Genomic DNA, 18,958 nt, shown 5'->3' with positions numbered 1-18,958 from the left:
CAATTTTATTTTCAAAGTCAATGCGACAAAGACAATTATGAGAATAGTGTCATTCTCATTATCATATTTGAGCCAATTGAGACAGATTTGAATGTAAAATTAGTCCAAAATCTACAAATTGCATATCCTGAAAATCAAGAACATGAAAATCAAATTCAGCCAAGCCAAGAATCTCAAAATCGCTCCATAAGACCTACAAGAAAATCTCAAAGGATTCTCACTCAACCATCATATCTTCGAGATTATCAATACTAAGTTGCAGCCCCTGTTCTCCAATTGAACGATTTGAGTGATAAGGTTAAGAGCTCATGGTATCCCTTGTCTCAATAGTTGAAATATGAGTATTTTTCAATAATACATAGTGTTTTTCTTGTTGCCATTACACAAGTCCCTGAAAGTGAGTCTTTCAATTAAGCCATAGAGCACAAGCATTGGCAAGATGCCATGATCGCAAAAATTGAGCACTAGAAGAGAATGGTACCTTAACGATTGTGAATCTTTCAAAAGGAAAAAAGGTCATCGGGTGCAAATGGGTCTATAAGACCAAGTATAGATTATACAGAACTATTGAGAGACACAAAGTTCATTTTGTTGTGAAATGATATACCCAAATTAAGGGACTTGACTACAATGAAATGTTTTATCATATCATCAAACTTGTCACAGTTAAATGTCTTTTGGCCATCGTTGCCATTCAAAACTAGTACCTTTACCAAGTTGACGTAAGCAATGCATTCCTCCATGAAGATCTAGATGATAAAGTGTATATACATCTGCCACCAGGCCTTGATAATCAGAGGGAGTGTACGGTTTGCTGACTAAATAAGTTCATTTATGGACTAAACAATCTTCACGGAATTGGTTCTCTAAGTTAACATCATATTTAACAAAATTTGGGTACGTGCAGTCAAAGGAAGATTTTTCTTTGTTTTCGAAAATGTTAGGAGCATCTTGTATATTCTTGTTAGTCTATTTTGATGACATTATTATAGCAAAAAACGATGTTGACAACGTTGAAAAGTTGAAGAAAAATATCAACGCAAAATTTAAACTGAAGACTTGGGCCAGCTCAAATATTTTTTTTGGGATAGAGGTGGCCAGATCTAAACAAAGAATATTCTTATCCCAAAGAAAGTATTTTGATATTTTGAATGACATAAGATATCTAGGAGCAAGTTCATGTGATTTTTCAATAGTGCAATAGTTGAAGTTAAATAATGAGCATGGAGAAATTCTAAATAATGAGACATTATATCAAAGGCCTATTTACCATGTGGTAAATATGGAGTGCAATCTTATCTTTTGTACTAGATAGATGTTTGTTTTTTGATTTGCTGAAATTAAGGAGAAGATAGATTATTGTGAATCCCTTCATTTGGGATGTGATAGAGGTCAATCAAAAGGGATTTTCTTTTTCTTTTATCATGTATATATTTTTTGCATTCTTTTTGTAAAAGAAAACAACAGAAAATAAGAGTTCTTCTTTTCCACCAAATTTTCTTCTTCTTTCATATCCTTTTCCTATATTATTTATAGTCTTAGTGACTTCTTGGAGGTAAAAAGTAGTTTGTCGGGCTTAAACCTTCGAAATTTTCAAATGAATAAAGATCTGGACCATCTGTGCTAGAAACCAATGTCTTAATGTCTTAGTATGAATGCTTGAGTTTCAGTAATCACACTGAATAATTCCTTGTAAAAAAGATAATTTGTTATGCTTTTGCTTAACCAAAAAAAAGGAAAAGAAAAGAAAAAAAAACTGGTTATGCTTTTGCTTAACCAAAAAATAAAGGAAAAGAAAAGGAAAAAAACAGTTGTAACGGCAATTCACAGATTTATGCTGGTATGGTATGGACTCACGGCCAGGCTGCTGGTGGTTCTAATTTTACAGGTGTGTTTTGAATACCTCATATCTAAGATCCGAGGGGATCTCAGATTATCTATTTGCTTGCAAATGAAATTAAAAAAATTGACTTTTAATTCTCTGTTTGATTACCACCAAAGATTTTTAGATAAGATTTGGACAACAATCATGATGCAACTGAAAAAATGAAACTAAAAAAAAAACACTAACTGAAGTTAGAGAACCAACATGGTGCAACTGAAAAAATGGAAAGATCACGATGTATGTGGATGCCTCATCAGATATGATAGACCATTCAACAGCCATCATGCACAAGAGAAAAAACTCATACATGAGCAAAGAGCTTTAATGTTTTTTTATAAAATGGAGGTATAAATATAAGATCCATAAATAGAAATAAAAACAAAGATGCATGATTCATATATACATAAGACACAAATTCACTTCATTTGCCTAAAACTCAGAAGGTTTCTAAGAAATGCCAACATAAACAAACTAATCAAGACCCTTTTCCCACTAAATGCTATAACACCATGTTAAAAAAAAAAAAACTCTTTTGAGGCAAACAAAACGGAGAAAAACACCCCCCACACCACAAATTACAACCCGAAAACTCTACGATCATAACCACAATATGGCTCCGATTGAAAACGAGATCCATGCTCCACTAAGACACCCACCTTCCTATGTTATTACCCGGATGAAAAAAAGGAAAATTCAAGGGCTTGACGATTCTTTGTGTGCAAAATTTAATCACTCAATCTCAGCAAAATACACACATGAAGACATCATAAAAGAAAAAAAAAGCTCACCTGATTACAGAGGAAACCACGTCTGGAACGAGCTCCCACAAATACAAGCCAGAGAGAGAGAGCAAAAGGGGGAATAGGGTTGAAGGAAAAAGGTGGAAAGTCTCCCGCACGGATTAGGGGCTTGTTTGGTAGCGCAAGATGTCGCCGCCGTTTGAAACGCCGCTGCCGGAACGCCGTCCTCCACGTCCGTTTTCATGGTGAAATACCGTTCCACCCCTGTTACGACCAGAACATGGACGGGGAATGGTCGAAATAAAAAAAAATAGTCGAGGAGAGGGGTCCCCCGACTCTCTCTCTCTTGCAGCCGGCGTCGAGGCCACCCGGAGCAAGTAGCAGGCGGCGAGAGGCCCTGGTCTCTCTCTCTCTTGTGCAGCGACCGACGGCGATACCAAGGTGTTGTCGCCTTAGTCTCGCTTCTCCCTCTTCTTTTTCTTTTTCTTAAGATCTTTTTCTTAAGATCAGGGCTACACGGCTTCGATTGCAGTTTTTCTTTGATTTGATTAGGGTTTTTTTTTAATTATTGGATTAGAGCTTTGAATCAAATTTTTTAAATTAAAGCGTTAATTTAGGTTTTTGATTTGATTTTCTTTAAAAAACCCTTGAATCAAATATTTTAAATTAAAGTTTTTATAATTAATTTAATTAGGCTTTTCTTTGTTTTGATTAGAATGGGTTTTAAATCAAATTTTCTAATTAAGATTTTTTATAGTTAATTTGATTAAGGTTGTTCTTATATTTGATTAAGGTTGTTTTTTTATTTTAGGATTTGAATTAGGGTTTTCTAATTTAATTTATAGTTTATTTTTCTTATAGTTTAGGGCTTTTTGGTTTATTTATGATTTATGTTTTTATATTTTAAGGTTTTATGATTTATTTATGATTTTTATATTTGTATATAAAAATTATGAACTCTTATTTTTTCTCAAATTACCCAAAATTTATGCATTTATTGTACTTGAATCTGAGATTCATATTCAGGGCTTAATCCATAATTTTTTGATAAACGTTTATAATTAGATCTAATATGACATTGATTAAAGTATTTATATATTAAAAAATATCAATTATTTTTTTAATTACTTAAAATTAAAAAAATTAATATTTAGATCCAATCTAATATCCATATCCAAAGTTAAAACTCATAATAAACATGTTAAAATACTCATATGATTGGGCAGATGAAGTCCTATTGTCCAAAACAAAGCCATCCAACCCATTATCACATAGCAGATCTAACAAACGTTGGGTTTTAGAACATAACTTTAGTGTATAATCAAAACAAACGTTGGATAAAGTACAATTGTTACAGAATAGACAAAACCTGTGTTCTGTCTATTTTGTTCTCTCTTTCTGTCCAATCGTGGATAAGTCATTTGTGTATCTTTGGTCCGACCTTTCGGATTAGAGATACTCAGATTTCAGGTCCTTCACAGATTTTGGGTCCAGGGGTCTGATGTTTGATTAAAGCATGGATCTTGGGGGGGGGGGGGTGGGGGGCCACGCCAGTTCACGTATTCAAAGAAGGGATGTGAACGGGTAAGATTCAGGTGGGAGTGGGATGGAAAACAGATAAAACTGAATCAGATTCGGATTTGAAATTGGATGAAAAATACAAAACCGAATCCACATCTGACTAGTCTAAAAGCTGATATTTACACTTAATCAGATTCTGATTCTGATTTCAATGCAAAATTAATACTGAAACCAACTAATTGGATTGAGATTTGGATATCAGGTAACATCAGACCCATTGATATCCCTAATTCAAACGCACTTTTATGGTTTGGTACCATTGTCACAAAAACCATCACTGACTGCACATTGGCAAGCTTCTTGCTTGTAAAAATCATTGAGGTCCCTTATGTTTACAATAGAGTAAGTAAACTCATATAAGAGACGCTGGGTTTGGAACCTGGTGTCCAATTCAGTTGACAAACCATTGCAGTCCCTAACCAGGAAGATGGAACCCTTGTGGGAAAAAACCGGCCATTTTTTTTTTTAATTTCACTTATTAATATATTGGAATGACTAAAGTTCTCAAGCTTGTTCACTGGATCTGCTCCGCCTGTACCTGCCCCAGTTTTGATTATGAGTGACTGCAATTTGAACATCTTAACTGGGGGTGTCAATGGGTCGGGTTTGACCTTGACCCAACCTGTACCAAACCCTATAGGGTCATGGTTTAGTGATAAATAAGAAGGCCCAATTAGAATCCGGGTCGAACCAGATAGATCTGATTAATATATGGAGTCTGGTATGGTTTGTGAAATTTTGTACCAGACCTGGTCCCGACTCGAGTTCTGATTAAGATCTGCAATTTTTCAATGTAAAATTGATCAAAAAAATACTAATTTACTGGGTGTGGTCCAAGTCTGGATCATGTAATTCTTTATAGGATCTGGGTGTGGTTTTTCTTATGATGGGTCCGATTAGACTTGGGTCCAGACCCAATACCATCATCTCAAGTCAGGTTTGGGTCTGGTATTACATGAATTCGAACCAAACCAAACCCATTAATCTTAACCAGTGGGTCTTGGGTTAACTCACATGCCTCCCATCGGCACTTCTATGAACTCTTGAATCACATTTCTATGAAGGGTGGATGTTATGCTGCGGTGTCGAACGGGCGCTGAGAACTAGGTCTAAGATGGGACAGACTAGACCCAGAGCTGGAGCTTAAGCCTGACTGGGTCTCGTGGTCAAATGTGGAAAGATGGCATCTAATGTGGGCTTTTCTTCATTAGCCAGCCTGGTCCAATTCTCTTTACCCATCTTAATTGAACCAATCTGAGTTGATATGAACTGCATATGGGGAGCTTGTTTAAGTTCCAAAATCAGCCAACTTTGGGCTGACTGACCCAAAAGGTTTCTGTGCCAAACAAGTCAAAACAGTGGTTGACTGGCCCATGGGGGTTCTATGGATGGTTTGGACCTTGAGGCATTCAAGTTGAGTCTGACCCATTAAGCTTCTGGCAGCCTTGAGCTTGCAGAGCCAGGGCCTGACTTGGACTGGTCAGACATTTATTTGTTTGCTCCAAACTTCAAAGCGCACGTTAGTCAAATCAGGCGTGATGATGGTTTTTCATCAGGTTCTAGAATATTTTAGACGTAACCAGTGTCCAGCAAAGGTGCTGTGGTGTAGTCGGTTATCACGTTAGTCTTACACACTAAAGGTCCCCAGTTCGAACCTGGGCAGCACCACCCACAGTATGTTCTAATTTTTTATTTTTTTAATGAAATTCCGTGAATAAATTTTCCAAATAAAATCAGATATATAATGATTACAAATCATTCACCGTATGATAAAATCCATAAGTCTCCATCATTCCATGCCTGAAAGTTCCCAAAAATTTTGGGGCACTTTCTTTATTCGTGAATTTTTTTACGGCACGTGGCAGTAGCTAACAAAAGTACTTATTTTACCAACTTATCCATCACTGTAATTTTGTAGTTAGCACTAATTTTAATCATTTTCATGTTCCATTCATTAATTTTCCATGTGTGAGTCAACTCCAACACGATGTTTCTTGTTATTTTTAAACCATCCTTGACTTGAAGAATTGTTAGCCGTTGAATTTTTTACCACCTTGAAAGTTGAATGTAATGACATATTGGAAATGATTAAGCCAACTAACATAGTAAATAAACTTTAACAAACGCATTTGTGTGGTTAAATCTAACATTTCCTAGCTAAGCCTTTGAAAACAGAAGCATGTGCCACCAATGATATCATGGTTCAAAATCACAATAGATTTTCTCAGTCAATTGTGCCATGTGCTTTGGAACATGGCTTGTCTCTGATTAGACTAGATAATGCCCAAGTAGAGTGTATGGGCCAGATTATGGTAGATCCAAATTTCAAATCCAAGAATTGTGAAACAAATCCTAATATAGATCTGACCTAAAATGTTGTAGAGTTGAATCTGAGTCCAATCTTTAAACCACGATGGAAAAAAAAAGGTAATGTTGAAAACAAGAAGAGTGCATATGGTTCAGATTTTGTCTGCATCCAATTGTAGATCTGACAGAAAGAAAATAGATATCCAGATCTGAATCCGACTCCAAAAGATTTGATCATGTAACATCTTATTTAAGATCCATAACCTCAAATAATGTGTCAGATTCAGAATGGACGTTGAATCGGATCCATTTGCGCCCTTGGTCTAACCTTAAGGAGTGTGGGTATAACAATATGCTCCATGATTCTGATCACTTTTTGAGTAGCGATCCAATGAACCTTACTGAATTTTAGGTTTGGGACCAAGTGGGCCTGGTTTAGGGAGCTTTTAACTTTGGACATAGGAGATCTCATACAGATTTGGCTTATAAACATTCAAAACTAAATCCATGGCAAACTCTTACTCTCAACAAAAACGCATAGCCCTACAAGTTTTTTCATAAAAGACGAGAAACCACACCCAGAGTAAGAGACCTGGTCGCACCGGCTATGCCGGCCATACCTATGGTCACTCCTCCGACGACATAAAACTGTGGGACACCTCTTACCCCCAGGAAGCAGTGGCACACCTCCGATGGCATAAAACCATCGATGGTGATCCCTTTGATGTTGCAATGCAGTCCCTCCCAGTAACACGAACAGGATCTGCCAACTAAGAGAGCCAAAGTGCTTCTACCTTGGGCTCCACATGGAGACTCTCCTTCTTTCCACTAGAAAAGCAGAAAGCACTTGCAAAACTACATGAGCCTTGAACCATTTACAGCAAAGCAAAACCAAATGAGCAAGCTGCAACTGAACAAGTAGGTCTAGTTCTAGACAGCTAACATTTTTACAAACTTTAGCATAGCAATGAGAATGCAATCCAGCTTCAAGCAAAAGGGACTAACAGCACAGTGAATGTCAATACATCAACTTTGATTCTAGTCTGAAAAAAGAAATTTCTAGCATGGAAAATCAGATTCTGTCTCTACATATAACTGGAGATCTGTTCATGCTCAGGACAAATAACAGGCATTCCACTCTGTCCCAGTCTGAAAAACAAGCTGATCCATCCAAAGTAGGCATCCACTTTGTAGAGAAGCAGCAGGAGTAAGAACCTGAAAGCACAAAAAATTGGTGCCACAGCATATAGCTCAGAGTTAACGCCCACGGCCACGACCACGTCCACGCCCACGGCCACGACCACGTCCAACAGGTCGCCCTGAGATAGTTTCAAAATACATAATGTGTCACAAAGTGGGACTAATCTAACATTCCCCCTTTTGTAAAAAGACATTTTGCATGCACAAGGAGACTGAAAACAGATGGCCTATTTTAATCCTCTCTTGGCTCAGGTAGCCATAGTACAATCACCCAAGCCACGCATGGCTGAACAAAATCAGAATGTGCTCATGTAGCAGAAACGCAGAATTACCAAAATAACGACATCTGACTTGACAGATCATTCATTTGACAAAAATCGCAACCATATAAATCAATACCTCCTATCTAGTCTAGTTTCATCGGAAACATGTAGATAACCAGTCCATGGAGGAAGAAAAGTAAAAAAGAAAAAAAGAGGTGTGATAAGAAAGAAAAGAAAGGTGAGTGGATAAGTACCTGCAGTAGGTTTCTTGGGCTTCACTCTTGGCGTCTCCTCAACCAATAAAGTCTCCAGGTTCAAGCTGTCAGGGAGGATATAATATCGAACATTGTTACCTCGCACACTGAGGTGATCAAGAGCCACCGGATTTTTACCTTTTAGGGTTAATTTCACCGTCTTCAGATGTGTATTCATACTAATATCCACCCCTGCCACAAGCAAAAAAAAGTTACAATTGGCATTGTCACCAGCAACAAAATAACAAATGATCTATGTCACATAGGTGTGGGTGCGGGTACGGCGATGCAGCACTTTAAAAAACTTGGGTGCAGGGGTGCAGGGAGGGTATATATATAATTTTTAACAGTTTTAAGTTAACACTAAGTGTATGTGTGTGCATTTATGTATTTATATATATAAGATAGATAAAAATGGACTTGATTAGGGTTAACTTAATCTACTTTTTGATAGAAATGGACCTCAGTGTGGTGGACTTCACCTAACACAAAGGAAGTTGTGTCCAAGTGTCGCGTGTGTGGTGCCCTGTTAGAAGAGTCTTTGTGACATAGCAAATGATCCATGTAATTCTTCCAACACTGGGAAAACCATGCTTTTGCTTGTGTGCTGTTATAGTGTAACATATTTACAACATGCCACAACTAGCAGATGCAAAATGAACACCTGCACAACCAGCTTTATAGACAAAGGAAAATTATAACCTAGTGATGATAAGGATTGAAGCCAGAGCTTTCTTTCGTTCCAGGGTGTGATTGCCTAAGCAGCAAATTGTGTATGATGACAAACAAGTTTACGATCAAGCCTTAATTGTAACATCTTTCTAGAATACTGTGCACAGTATCTCATTGAATAAAGCAAACAAAACGCACACACAGAAAACCTGCCAAGAACACAAGAACCCCTCCATCAGTGTGGCTGGAGTGTGCCTTGCAACCAAAAACAAATGCCCAATCGGTTAACATGAGTCTTTCCCAAGAAAAGTTATAAGCATCATCACATTCTTTTCTATCCATTTCACACATTGTAAAAATCAGACGGTTGAAGGAAATCAACACTATGTCTAAGCTTAATCCAGAAAAATGTTCTACCCCAAAGTATTTCAGGTCAGTTTAATTGGGACGCCTCAAGATCATGACAGAATATGCAAATAACCAAAAAAAGATGTTTACCATGGAATTTCAGAATTTGTTATGGACAAAGAAGACATGGCATATTTGTCAACATCCACCGTGTGTGTTCCACCCTGCCATGTTGATTCCTCCTTACTTGATGTAAATACCTCTTAGGACCCCTGTGAGTGCTCTATAAATGGCCTTTGGCCTAAGATCCCCCGTTAACCAAGAAAAGTAACGGGTCCCTCCCCCCTCTCTCTCTCTCTTGCTCTCCCCTCCCCCTTTGTAATTGCCAACTTATGAATGGAAGTTGCTTTCGTTGCCTATGTTGCTATCTCTCTCTCTCTCTCTCTCTCTCTCTCTCTCTCTCTCTCTTTGCTGCCCTCTTTGAGATTGTGTATGCTCGGATGTGATTAGACACCCTTGTGAGGGGTGTTTGCGTGCTTTCTGAACTAGGAAGGCTGACCTGGTTGGGTTGCCAGGTGCCGCACGTGGCTTCCAAAATAAGCCCGTGACAACTGGTACCAGAGCCTAGTTGAGAATTTGGGAAGTAGAAAGGAGGGGTACTTGTTGAAACCCTCGTGACGTTCAAGAATGGATACTGAGTTTGGTGAACTCGTCGGAAAAGTTCACAAAGCGAAAAAGGCAGACAAGGAAAAATCTGTTGTAGAGTCGACAGAGATGTCTCGCCTTGAAGAAACGGTTGGTCCTCTAGATAAAAGAGTGACCAAGATGGAGAAAAAGATGACAGATTTGACAAGTGATGTTCGTGGTTGCTCAGCTGCGCTAGAAGGTGCACATGAAGATTTTGAAAAGTTGAATGAGGATGTGAGGGCTGAGGCCGAAGAGCTGAGGGCCACAGTCCAGGAACTATCTGATCGGTTGGTGGCTCAGGAAACTGACATGCGGGAACTTCGGGAACGATATGGAGTCTTAGAAAGACTATTGGGAAATGGAATTGGTGGTGTGGCCAATGCCGGGAATCGCGGGGGTAATGCAGTGGTGGTTCATCATGAACGACCGAAATTGAAACCGGTGGAACCGGCAAAATTCAAAGGTGAAAGGGATGCCAGAATCGTGGAGAACTGGCTATGGGACGTAGAACAATTCTTCGATCAAGCAGAGATTGAGATCGATGCTGATCGAATACGCACGGCAACCAGGTACTTGATTGAGAACGCTGATGTATGGTGGAGGACGCAATATCGTGGCATGGAACGTGGAAGGGTCCCTATTGAATCATGGGATGACTTTAAAAGGGAACTCAGGGGGTATTTCCTTCCACATAACGCTGAGGAGCTTGCTCGTGACAAATTGATGGCCTTAAGGCATACAGGAAGTATTTCGGAATATGTAGCGGCATTCTCCACAATGATGCTTGACATAGAAGATATGTCAGAAATGGATCGCATGTATTGCTTTAAAAAGGGCCTACAGTTCTGGGCTCAACAGGAATTAACTCGTATGAGACCGACAGACTTGATAAGTGCAATGACTATAGCGGAACAGATAGTTGAGAACCCAAATCGCGGGGCCGCTCAGGGACGGCCAAATCAAGGCAATGTTGTCGGAGGTCAAGCCAGGAACCAGTATCGACCCCCCCCTAGAGACCAGAGAAATCAGCAACAAGCACGTCAAGAGGGGATTCTAGGGAACAGGCTGATTCACCCAAATCTTCGGTGTTGGTATTGCAGCGGAAATCACTTTGCTCGAAATTGCCCTAATCAAAATGCGGGGAATGCAGGAAGAAGGGCGGCTAATGCCATTGAGATGGAGGAAGCCCCGGTAGAGGAGGACGTCAGGATGGGGGCGGTACAAAGGGTGAATGCGCTAGGAGAATCTTCTTCTGCAGCCCCCACGGTTAAGAAGGAACTAATGTACCTAGCGATGTCCATCAACGGAAGAGCTACGAAGGCAATGGTCGATACGGGGGCTACTCACAATTTCATGGCCGAAGATGAGGCCCGAAGGTTGGGCCTACGATGGGAACAAAAAGTTAGTCGCATAAAGGCTGTGAACTCTGCAGCACAACCTATTCTGGGAGTCTCTCGAAATATGACAGTTGGGGCTGGTCAGTGGGTTGGCAGAACAGACTTCTCTATTGTTCCGTTGGATGACTTCAAAGTCATTTTGGGGATGGAATTTTTACGAGCAAGCAAGGTTGTGCCTATGCCTCACTTGGATGTTGTCAGCTTTATGAGTGAAGAATCGCCATGTATGATTCCTGCCTCGACGTTGGGGGCACCAAATGTTCGTTTGGTTTCCGCCCTGCAAATTAAGAAGGGCCTCCAACGAGGTGATCAAACATTTCTAGTGACAATGAGAGAGGAAACCAGTGAGAAACTTCCTACGGAAGTGCCACCACCTATAGCCGCAATATTGGAAGAATTTCAAGAAGTAATGCCCGATGAGTTGCCGAGACAGTTGCCACCGCGAAGAGAAGTAGATCATCAGATTGAGTTGGTGCCAGGTGCACGACCCCCTGCCATGGTGCCTTACAGAATGGCCCCACCCGAGCTGGTTGAACTCAGAAGACAGTTAGACGAAATGTTGGCTGCCGGAATCATTCACCCTTCAAAAGCCCCTTTTGGAGCCCCTGTCTTATTCCAGACCAAGCATGATGGGTCCAAAAGGCTCTGTGTGGACTATCGGGCACTGAACAAACTGACTGTCAAGAACAAATATCCCCTGCCACTGATCGCTGATTTATTTGACCAATTAGGGGAAGCCCGGGTGTTCTCGAAATTGGATCTGCGTTCAGGGTATTGGCAAGTCAGAATTGCCGAAGGAGACGAAGCCAAAACCACTTGTGTGACGAGGTATGGTGCTTTCGAGTTTTTGGTGATGCCGTTTGGCTTGACGAATGCTCCTGCAACGTTCTCTACACTGATGAATCAGATATTCTATCCTCACTTGGATCGTTTTGTGGTTGTATACCTCGATGACATTGTGGTGTATAGCCAGGATATGGAAGAACACATGCGACACCTGCGCATAGTGTTCAAGATTTTAAAAGACAATGAGTTATGTGTAAAAAGGGAAAAGTGTATGTTCGGCCAGGATGAGATAAGTTTCTTGGGCCACATGATCGGGAAAGGCTGCTTAAGGATGGATAGCCAGAAGATAAGAGCTATTCAGGATTGGGGAAGTCCAACCAAGGTTCCGGAGCTTCGATCCTTCTTAGGTCTGGCAAACTACTATCGGCGCTTTATCGAAGGATATTCAGCTATCGCGGCGCCGCTAACTGAATTATTGAAGAAAGACAAAAAGTGGGAGTGGACAGAAGAGTGTCAGCAAGCCTTCGAAGGTCTAAAAGACGTCATGGCCAAGGAACCAGTGTTGCAATTACCGGACCAAGGAAAACCATTCGAAGTCTATACAGATGCGTCGGATTTTGCAATTGGAGGTGTACTAATGCAAAATGGTCACCCAATAGCTTTCGAGAGTCGAAAGTTGAACAGTGCTGAGCAGCGATATACAGTGCATGAACGGGAAATGACCGCCGTAGTCCATTGCTTACGTGCCTGGAGGCACTACTTATTGGGGTCGACATTCATTACCTACACCGACAATGTAGCCACGAGCTACTTCCAAACTCAGAAAAAACTTAGTCCAAAACAAGCTCGGTGGCAGGAGTTTCTAGCAGAATTTGACATGGTTTTAGAGTATAAACCTGGAAGGACTAATGTAGTGGCGGATGCCTTGAGTAGGAAGGCTGGACTGGCGGCCTTGTTGGAAGATGCTAGTAGAAGTACTGGACCTCGAAGTGACCTCCTTGATAGAATTCGGGAGGGCTTACGGAAGGATCCCATGGCGCGACAGCTGCTTTCTCTGGTGAAAGAGGGGAAAACCAGGCGATTTTGGGAACAAGATAGATTGCTCATGACAGTTGGGGGTCGAGTTTATGTTCCCCGGTGGGGGGCACTGCGACGAGAAATATTGAAGGAGTGCCATGACTCCCTATGGGCTGGTCACCCAGGCCAAGAGAGAACCTTTGCCTTGATAGAGCGAGTTTACTACTGGCCGCAGATGCGCGATGACATAGATGGGTACGTGCGTACCTGCTTGGTCTGTCAGCAGGACAAGGCCATGAATCAGAAGACAGCAGGATTGTTGGAGCCACTACCTGTGCCGAGTCGACCTTGGGAAAGTATCTCGATGGATTTTATTGTCAGCTTACCAACAGTTGAGGGATGCAGTATCATCTTTGTCGTGGTTGATAGATTTTCAAAATATGCAACATTCGTGCCAGGCCCAAATCATTGTTCGGCAGAGGACACGGCTCAACTCTTTGTGAAGCACGTTGTGAAGTATTGGGGAATTCCAGAGAGCATTATTAGTGATCGAGATGCTCGGTTCACAGGTAAGTTTTGGAGAGAAGTCTTTCGGTTGTTGGGATCCGAATTGCACTTCTCTACCAGTTTTCATCCCCAAACTGATGGCCAGACCGAACGCATTAACGGGATGTTGGAGGACTACTTGAGACACTTTGTGAACGCTAATCAGAAGAATTGGAAGGATCTACTCGATATAGCTCAGTTCTGCTATAATCTTCAAAAGAGTGAATCATCAGGGCATAGTCCCTTCGAGATTGTGATAGGACAGCAGCCTCAGACACCGCACTCCTTAGCTGCTCGAGGTCGAGGAAAGGCGCCCTTTGCCTATAATTTTGTTAAGAACTGGCATGATCAGACAGAACTAGCAAAGGCATTCCTACACAAAGCAGCTAAGCGAATGAAGAAGTGGGCAGATCAGGGACGACGGGCCATTGAATTCCAAGTTGGGGAGAAAGTGTTGGTCAAATTATACCCTGAGAGGACAGCTATATTTCGGGGGCACCATCGGGGACTCATTCGAAAGTATGATGGACCCTTCCCCATCGTCCAGAGAATCGACAAACTAGCTTATAGACTAGACCTCCCTCCCAGCTTTCAGGTATATCCTGTCTTTCATGTATGCAATCTGAAGCCATTCCACGAAGATGAAGAAGATCTGAGTCGCAGTCTGCCTCAACGAGCTCCTATTCCTCAACGAGCCCCCTCTACAACAGTGCCAGTCTCACGAGAAGTTGATTTTATCATTGATCATGTCCATAACTATCTTGGAGAAGTGAAGAAGTATCTAGTGAAATGGAAAGGTCTACCAGTGAGTGATGCCAGTTGGGAGACTCCACGAAATATTCGTCAGTTTCAGCAAGCAATCGAAGACTATCAGAAAAAAGATGGCGCCGAAGACGGCACCAGTTTGGGTGGGGGAGTGTGTTCCACCCTGCCATGTTGATTCCTCCTTACTTGATGTAAATACCTCTTAGGACCCCTGCGAGTGCTCTATAAATGGCCTTTGGCCTAAGATCCCCCGTTAACCAAGAAAAGTAACGGGTCCCTCCCCCCTCTCTCTCTCTCTTGCTCTCCCCTCCCCCTTTGTAATTGCCAACTTATGAATGGAAGTTGCTTTCGTTGCCTATGTTGATATCTCTCTCTCTCTCTTTGCTGCCCTCTTTGAGATTGTGTATGCTCGGATGTGATTAGACACCCTTGTGAGGGGTGTTTGCGTGCTTTCTGAACTAGGAAGGCTGACCTGGTTGGGTTGCCAGGTGCCGCACGTGGCTTCCAAAATAAGCCCGTGACAGTGTGTGTGTATTATTCTTTCTTTTGTTTGCCTGTGTGAAGTGTGTGCTTTATTAGAGCCAAATTTTAGTACAATATCATTTCTTTGAAACTTCATCATGAGAGAAACACACTAAAAAGCATATATAGGTATCAAATGTGTATCACATCATCCATGGGTGCACCAGAACCATTACCACAGTTGCCATAGGCAGGATCATACAAGACCAGCTCGTTTACCCCAAATAGAGAACATGGCAACTGTGCCATAAACATACTATTTAAAGCCTATGCTCATCATCAACCTAGGATCACATAATGCAAGACAAGTTAAATCAGAACAATGAGCACAAAGTCCATGGGTGCAAGAAGTGATTATGGTCTTAATAGCCACATAATAAAAAATAAATAAAAAACCAAAGTCTGGACTTAGAAAAGAAAGAACATCATGTGCATCACAATCTTGACGACCCAAGATGATGTTCAAGATTATTGGTTTGTCAAAAAAAAGTGACCCCTTTGTTGCTTTCCTTTAGGAGGATGCCCTTAGCATGAAATTCATCGAGGAAATCTGCCAAATTCCTCTTGCAAATCAACCACAATTTGAAGAACATGAGTGGAAAACCATCAGGCCCTGGAGCCTTACCCTTTAGTTAGCATTCAAATGGCAGGTTTCACCTCCTCGTCATCTAATGGAAACTCAAGAGAGGAAGCTTATGTAGGCACCAGGATAGAGAAGGTAGACTTAACAACCTCTCACCCAGTTCTTGAGCCCTTTGAGCCCTCGTGAAACAATTTTTGAAACAGTTTGTCACTTCCTGCATTGTATCCTTCTTTTCTGCTCCCCCTACATTAATACATGGGATATTATTAATCCTCCTTCAATTGCAAGCTTTCATATGAAAAAATTTTGTATTTTAGTCTCCGTTCTAAGCTCTTTGGTTCTATCTAATTTCTGTAATGAAATGGATTAAATCCAAAATATGTCACTTATGGACTTGCAAAAACATACTTCAATCAAGTATAAAATACGTCACTTATGGACTTGCAAAAACACACTTCAATCAAGTATAACACTTGATTGAATAAGTGATGCAGGGTAGGACCTGATTGGACCCATAGTGCCGCCCGATCTACCACAAAGGACAGATGAGCTGCCTCGCGTGTATAATCCACTTGCAGGGACGGAGCCACGACGCAGGGAGGTACCCCTGCGCACCTACTCCAGGCGTGGTGGAGTTCGCACGACCCAGAACCAACAGCAGATGGAAGATCACCCGGATCGCGGGTCGGATCCAATTCTGGACCCGCGACCCGGGTCCACTAATTAGCCTTTAAAAGGCTCACGCCTAGGGTTGCGTGGGTAGAGAATTTGGAAAAAAGGCTCAGCCATCACTTTCTTTCAGCATTCTTGCTTTCCTCATTTATTATTTTGCATTTTTGTTTCTTTTCCTTTCAGTTCTTTACTGTTGACTGTTTTCCCATTGATTATTGAACCTTATTGAGATTAATAAAGAGTTAGAGCCACACCGATTCACGGTGGGCTGCTGTTTTCTTCACTCCTCCTCCACTTGGACTGCATCAAAGTGGTATCAGAGCGTGCGTTCTACCTTCATCAGCGGTATGGCTCTTGAGGCGGGAACCGATCCGGTACAAGGCGAAGCGCGTGAGGAGGCGAGCAGCGAAGATCCAATGTTGCGTGTCATGGAGGTGTTGACGAAGATACAGGAGAATATGTTGTGCATGAGTCGGGATGTCGTCGGCCTATCGAAAAGGCTGGATGGGATGGATAATCGAATGGCAGCATTCGAGTCGCGCAAGGGGTCGCGTACAGTACCAGATGCAGGCTTCGCTGAGGGTGCGTCTGCAAATTTTCCCCATGTTGCCGAGTCGTCTCAGCTGATGCCCCTACAACAAGGACCTACCGCTGCCTTCCCAACAGTTCCAGCGTCCATGCCTGACCCGGACATCCTTCAACAGCACCAGGGGATTTCGGCGAACAACGATTCCCTGGTAAGAGTGCCTCATTCCCGACAACGAATAACTGCGTCTGTATCACAGGTGGACCCGAACCTGCAGGGCCCCAGCAGTACGCTGGGTCCACCTGCAGACCAGAGTTTGTGGCCAGGCGTAACAGCGATTGCGCAGAAGGTCAGCCCGAGCCTGCAGGGTCCCAGCGTTGCGCTGGGTCCACCTGCAGGCCCGAGATCGTGGCAGGATGTCACGCGGGCTGCGTCGCAGGGGGAGTTGAGTCGACAGGGGCCCAGTGTCACGCTGGATCCTGCTGCTGGCCCGGTTTTATCAGCCCACCGTGGGAGGGACTTACCTTTCTCCCCCGATCCCACACGGGGAGGCTCTGTAGTCGCATCCCTACGAGCTGGAGTTGGCGAACCCTTGTTGATTGGGCCAGACCCGAGAGGAATCAATACAATTTTTGATGCAACAGGACCCAGGCCTGTTTCGCTGGGACCAACCATTGGGTCTCAGGGAACGGGTTTGGGTCTAGACACTGAGAAATCAGATGTGGGAGTCACCTTACTATCGTAGCAAGAGATAGAGAGAGAAGTAAGAGGGAAGAGAGAAAAAAATGTTGGGCGTAATGTCTTCTCCCCTTTCCATTGATATTTATATGTTGTACGAGTGGTACAATACAGTACAATAGTACAATACAGTACAGTATGTTGTACAATACAGTACAATAGTACAATACAGTACAGTATGTTGTACAATACAGTACAATACAGTACAGTAGTACAATACAGTACAGTATGTTGTACAATACAGTACAGTAGTACAATACAGTACAGTATGTTGTACAAGTGGTACAATACAGTACAGAAATATATTCATTTACATATACATATTTAACAGCCTCCCTCAAGTTGAGGATGATCTTCAATCATGCTCAACTTGCCCTTAAGTAACCAAAATTGATGACTAACCAATCCTTTGGTAAAGATGTCTGCTACTTGGTCTTCTGATCTGACATACGAAGCCTCAATTTCTTCTGTTTCAATCTTTTGTCTAACAAAATGCTGATCAATCTCAATGTGCTTCGTGCGACAATGATGAATAGGGTTAAAAGAAATATTAATGGCACTTTGATTATCACATAAAAGCAGAGAGGAAGAGATAGGTTCATTCAACTCTTGAAGAAGATGCCGTACCCAAGTGACATCAGCTGTCCCTGCTGCCATTGCCCTGTACTCTGCCTCAGTGCTGGATTTAGCAATGGCCTTTTGTTTCTTACTACTCCAAGTGACAATATTTGGGCCAATAAAAACACAATATCCTGAAACCGACCTACGCTCATCAGGGTCCCCACCCCAATCTGCATCACAATATGTAAGTAAACGGTGTCCTGTAGTGAAGCTTTCATCTTTGTGATAGAGCAATCCATCTCCAATAGTCCCTTTCAGATATCTAAGAATACGCTTAATACATTCCATATGACAATCAGTGGGAGCATGCATAAACTGAGATGCTTGATTTACAGCATAAGCAATGTCAGGTCTTGTAAATGTAAGATATTGCAACATACCAACAATGCGGCGATATAAAGTGGAATCATGATATAATTGGCCTTCTTTTGCACTAAACTTATGATTTAAGACAGATGGGGTGCCGAGAGGTTTACAATTAATCATACCAGTGGTGTGAAGAATGTCAAGAGTATACTTGTGTTGACTTAGAGTGAGTCGATCATCTTGTCTATCGACTTCAACTCCCAAGAAGTATCGCAATGGGCCTAAGTCCTTCATCTTGAATTTGGCCATGAGTAAAGACTTGACCAAGGAAATATGTGCATCATCACTCCCAGTGATAATGATGTCATCAACATATATAAGAACCCAAGTAGTAACATGATCATTCTTATACATAAATAAAGAATGATCAAGTATACTCTTAGAAAAGCCATGCTGCTGAATTTCCATGGAGAAACTCTCAAACCAAGACCGAGATGTTTGTTTTAAACCATAAAGAGACCTTCTCAATTTACAAACCCATG

The 18,958-nt window shown here is 41.7% G+C and overlaps 1 protein-coding gene and 1 non-coding gene across 2 annotated transcripts in view; one reads left to right on the top strand and one right to left on the bottom strand.

Annotated features, from left to right (window-relative positions):
* Positions 1–5,800: 5,800 nt before the first annotated feature.
* On the top strand, positions 5,801–5,874 carry TRNAV-UAC (transfer RNA valine (anticodon UAC)). Its single transcript has one exon. It is a non-coding gene; the product is annotated as a tRNA-Val (tRNA).
* Positions 5,875–7,481: 1,607 nt separating this feature from the next.
* Positions 7,482–18,958, bottom strand: part of LOC149848085 (small nuclear ribonucleoprotein SmD1a-like) — a 39,096-nt gene continuing 27,619 nt past the window's right edge. Inside the window, exons 3-4 of the mRNA XM_090018477.1 lie at positions 8,231–8,422; positions 7,482–7,832 (exon numbers count right to left, since the gene is read on the bottom strand). Of these exons, the coding sequence (XP_089874603.1) occupies positions 7,771–7,832; positions 8,231–8,422 (254 nt within the window). The 3' untranslated portion in view covers positions 7,482–7,770. The remainder of the gene's footprint in view (positions 7,833–8,230; positions 8,423–18,958) is intronic.

This window comes from Nuphar pumila, chromosome 1 (genome assembly GCF_984573655.1).
Source record: "Nuphar pumila chromosome 1, dmNupPumi1.hap1.1, whole genome shotgun sequence".
NCBI classification, from domain to species: Eukaryota; Viridiplantae; Streptophyta; class Magnoliopsida; order Nymphaeales; family Nymphaeaceae; genus Nuphar; species Nuphar pumila.
Note: the sequence above shows the minus strand (reverse complement) of the source record. Positions and strands in the feature narration are given on the sequence as shown.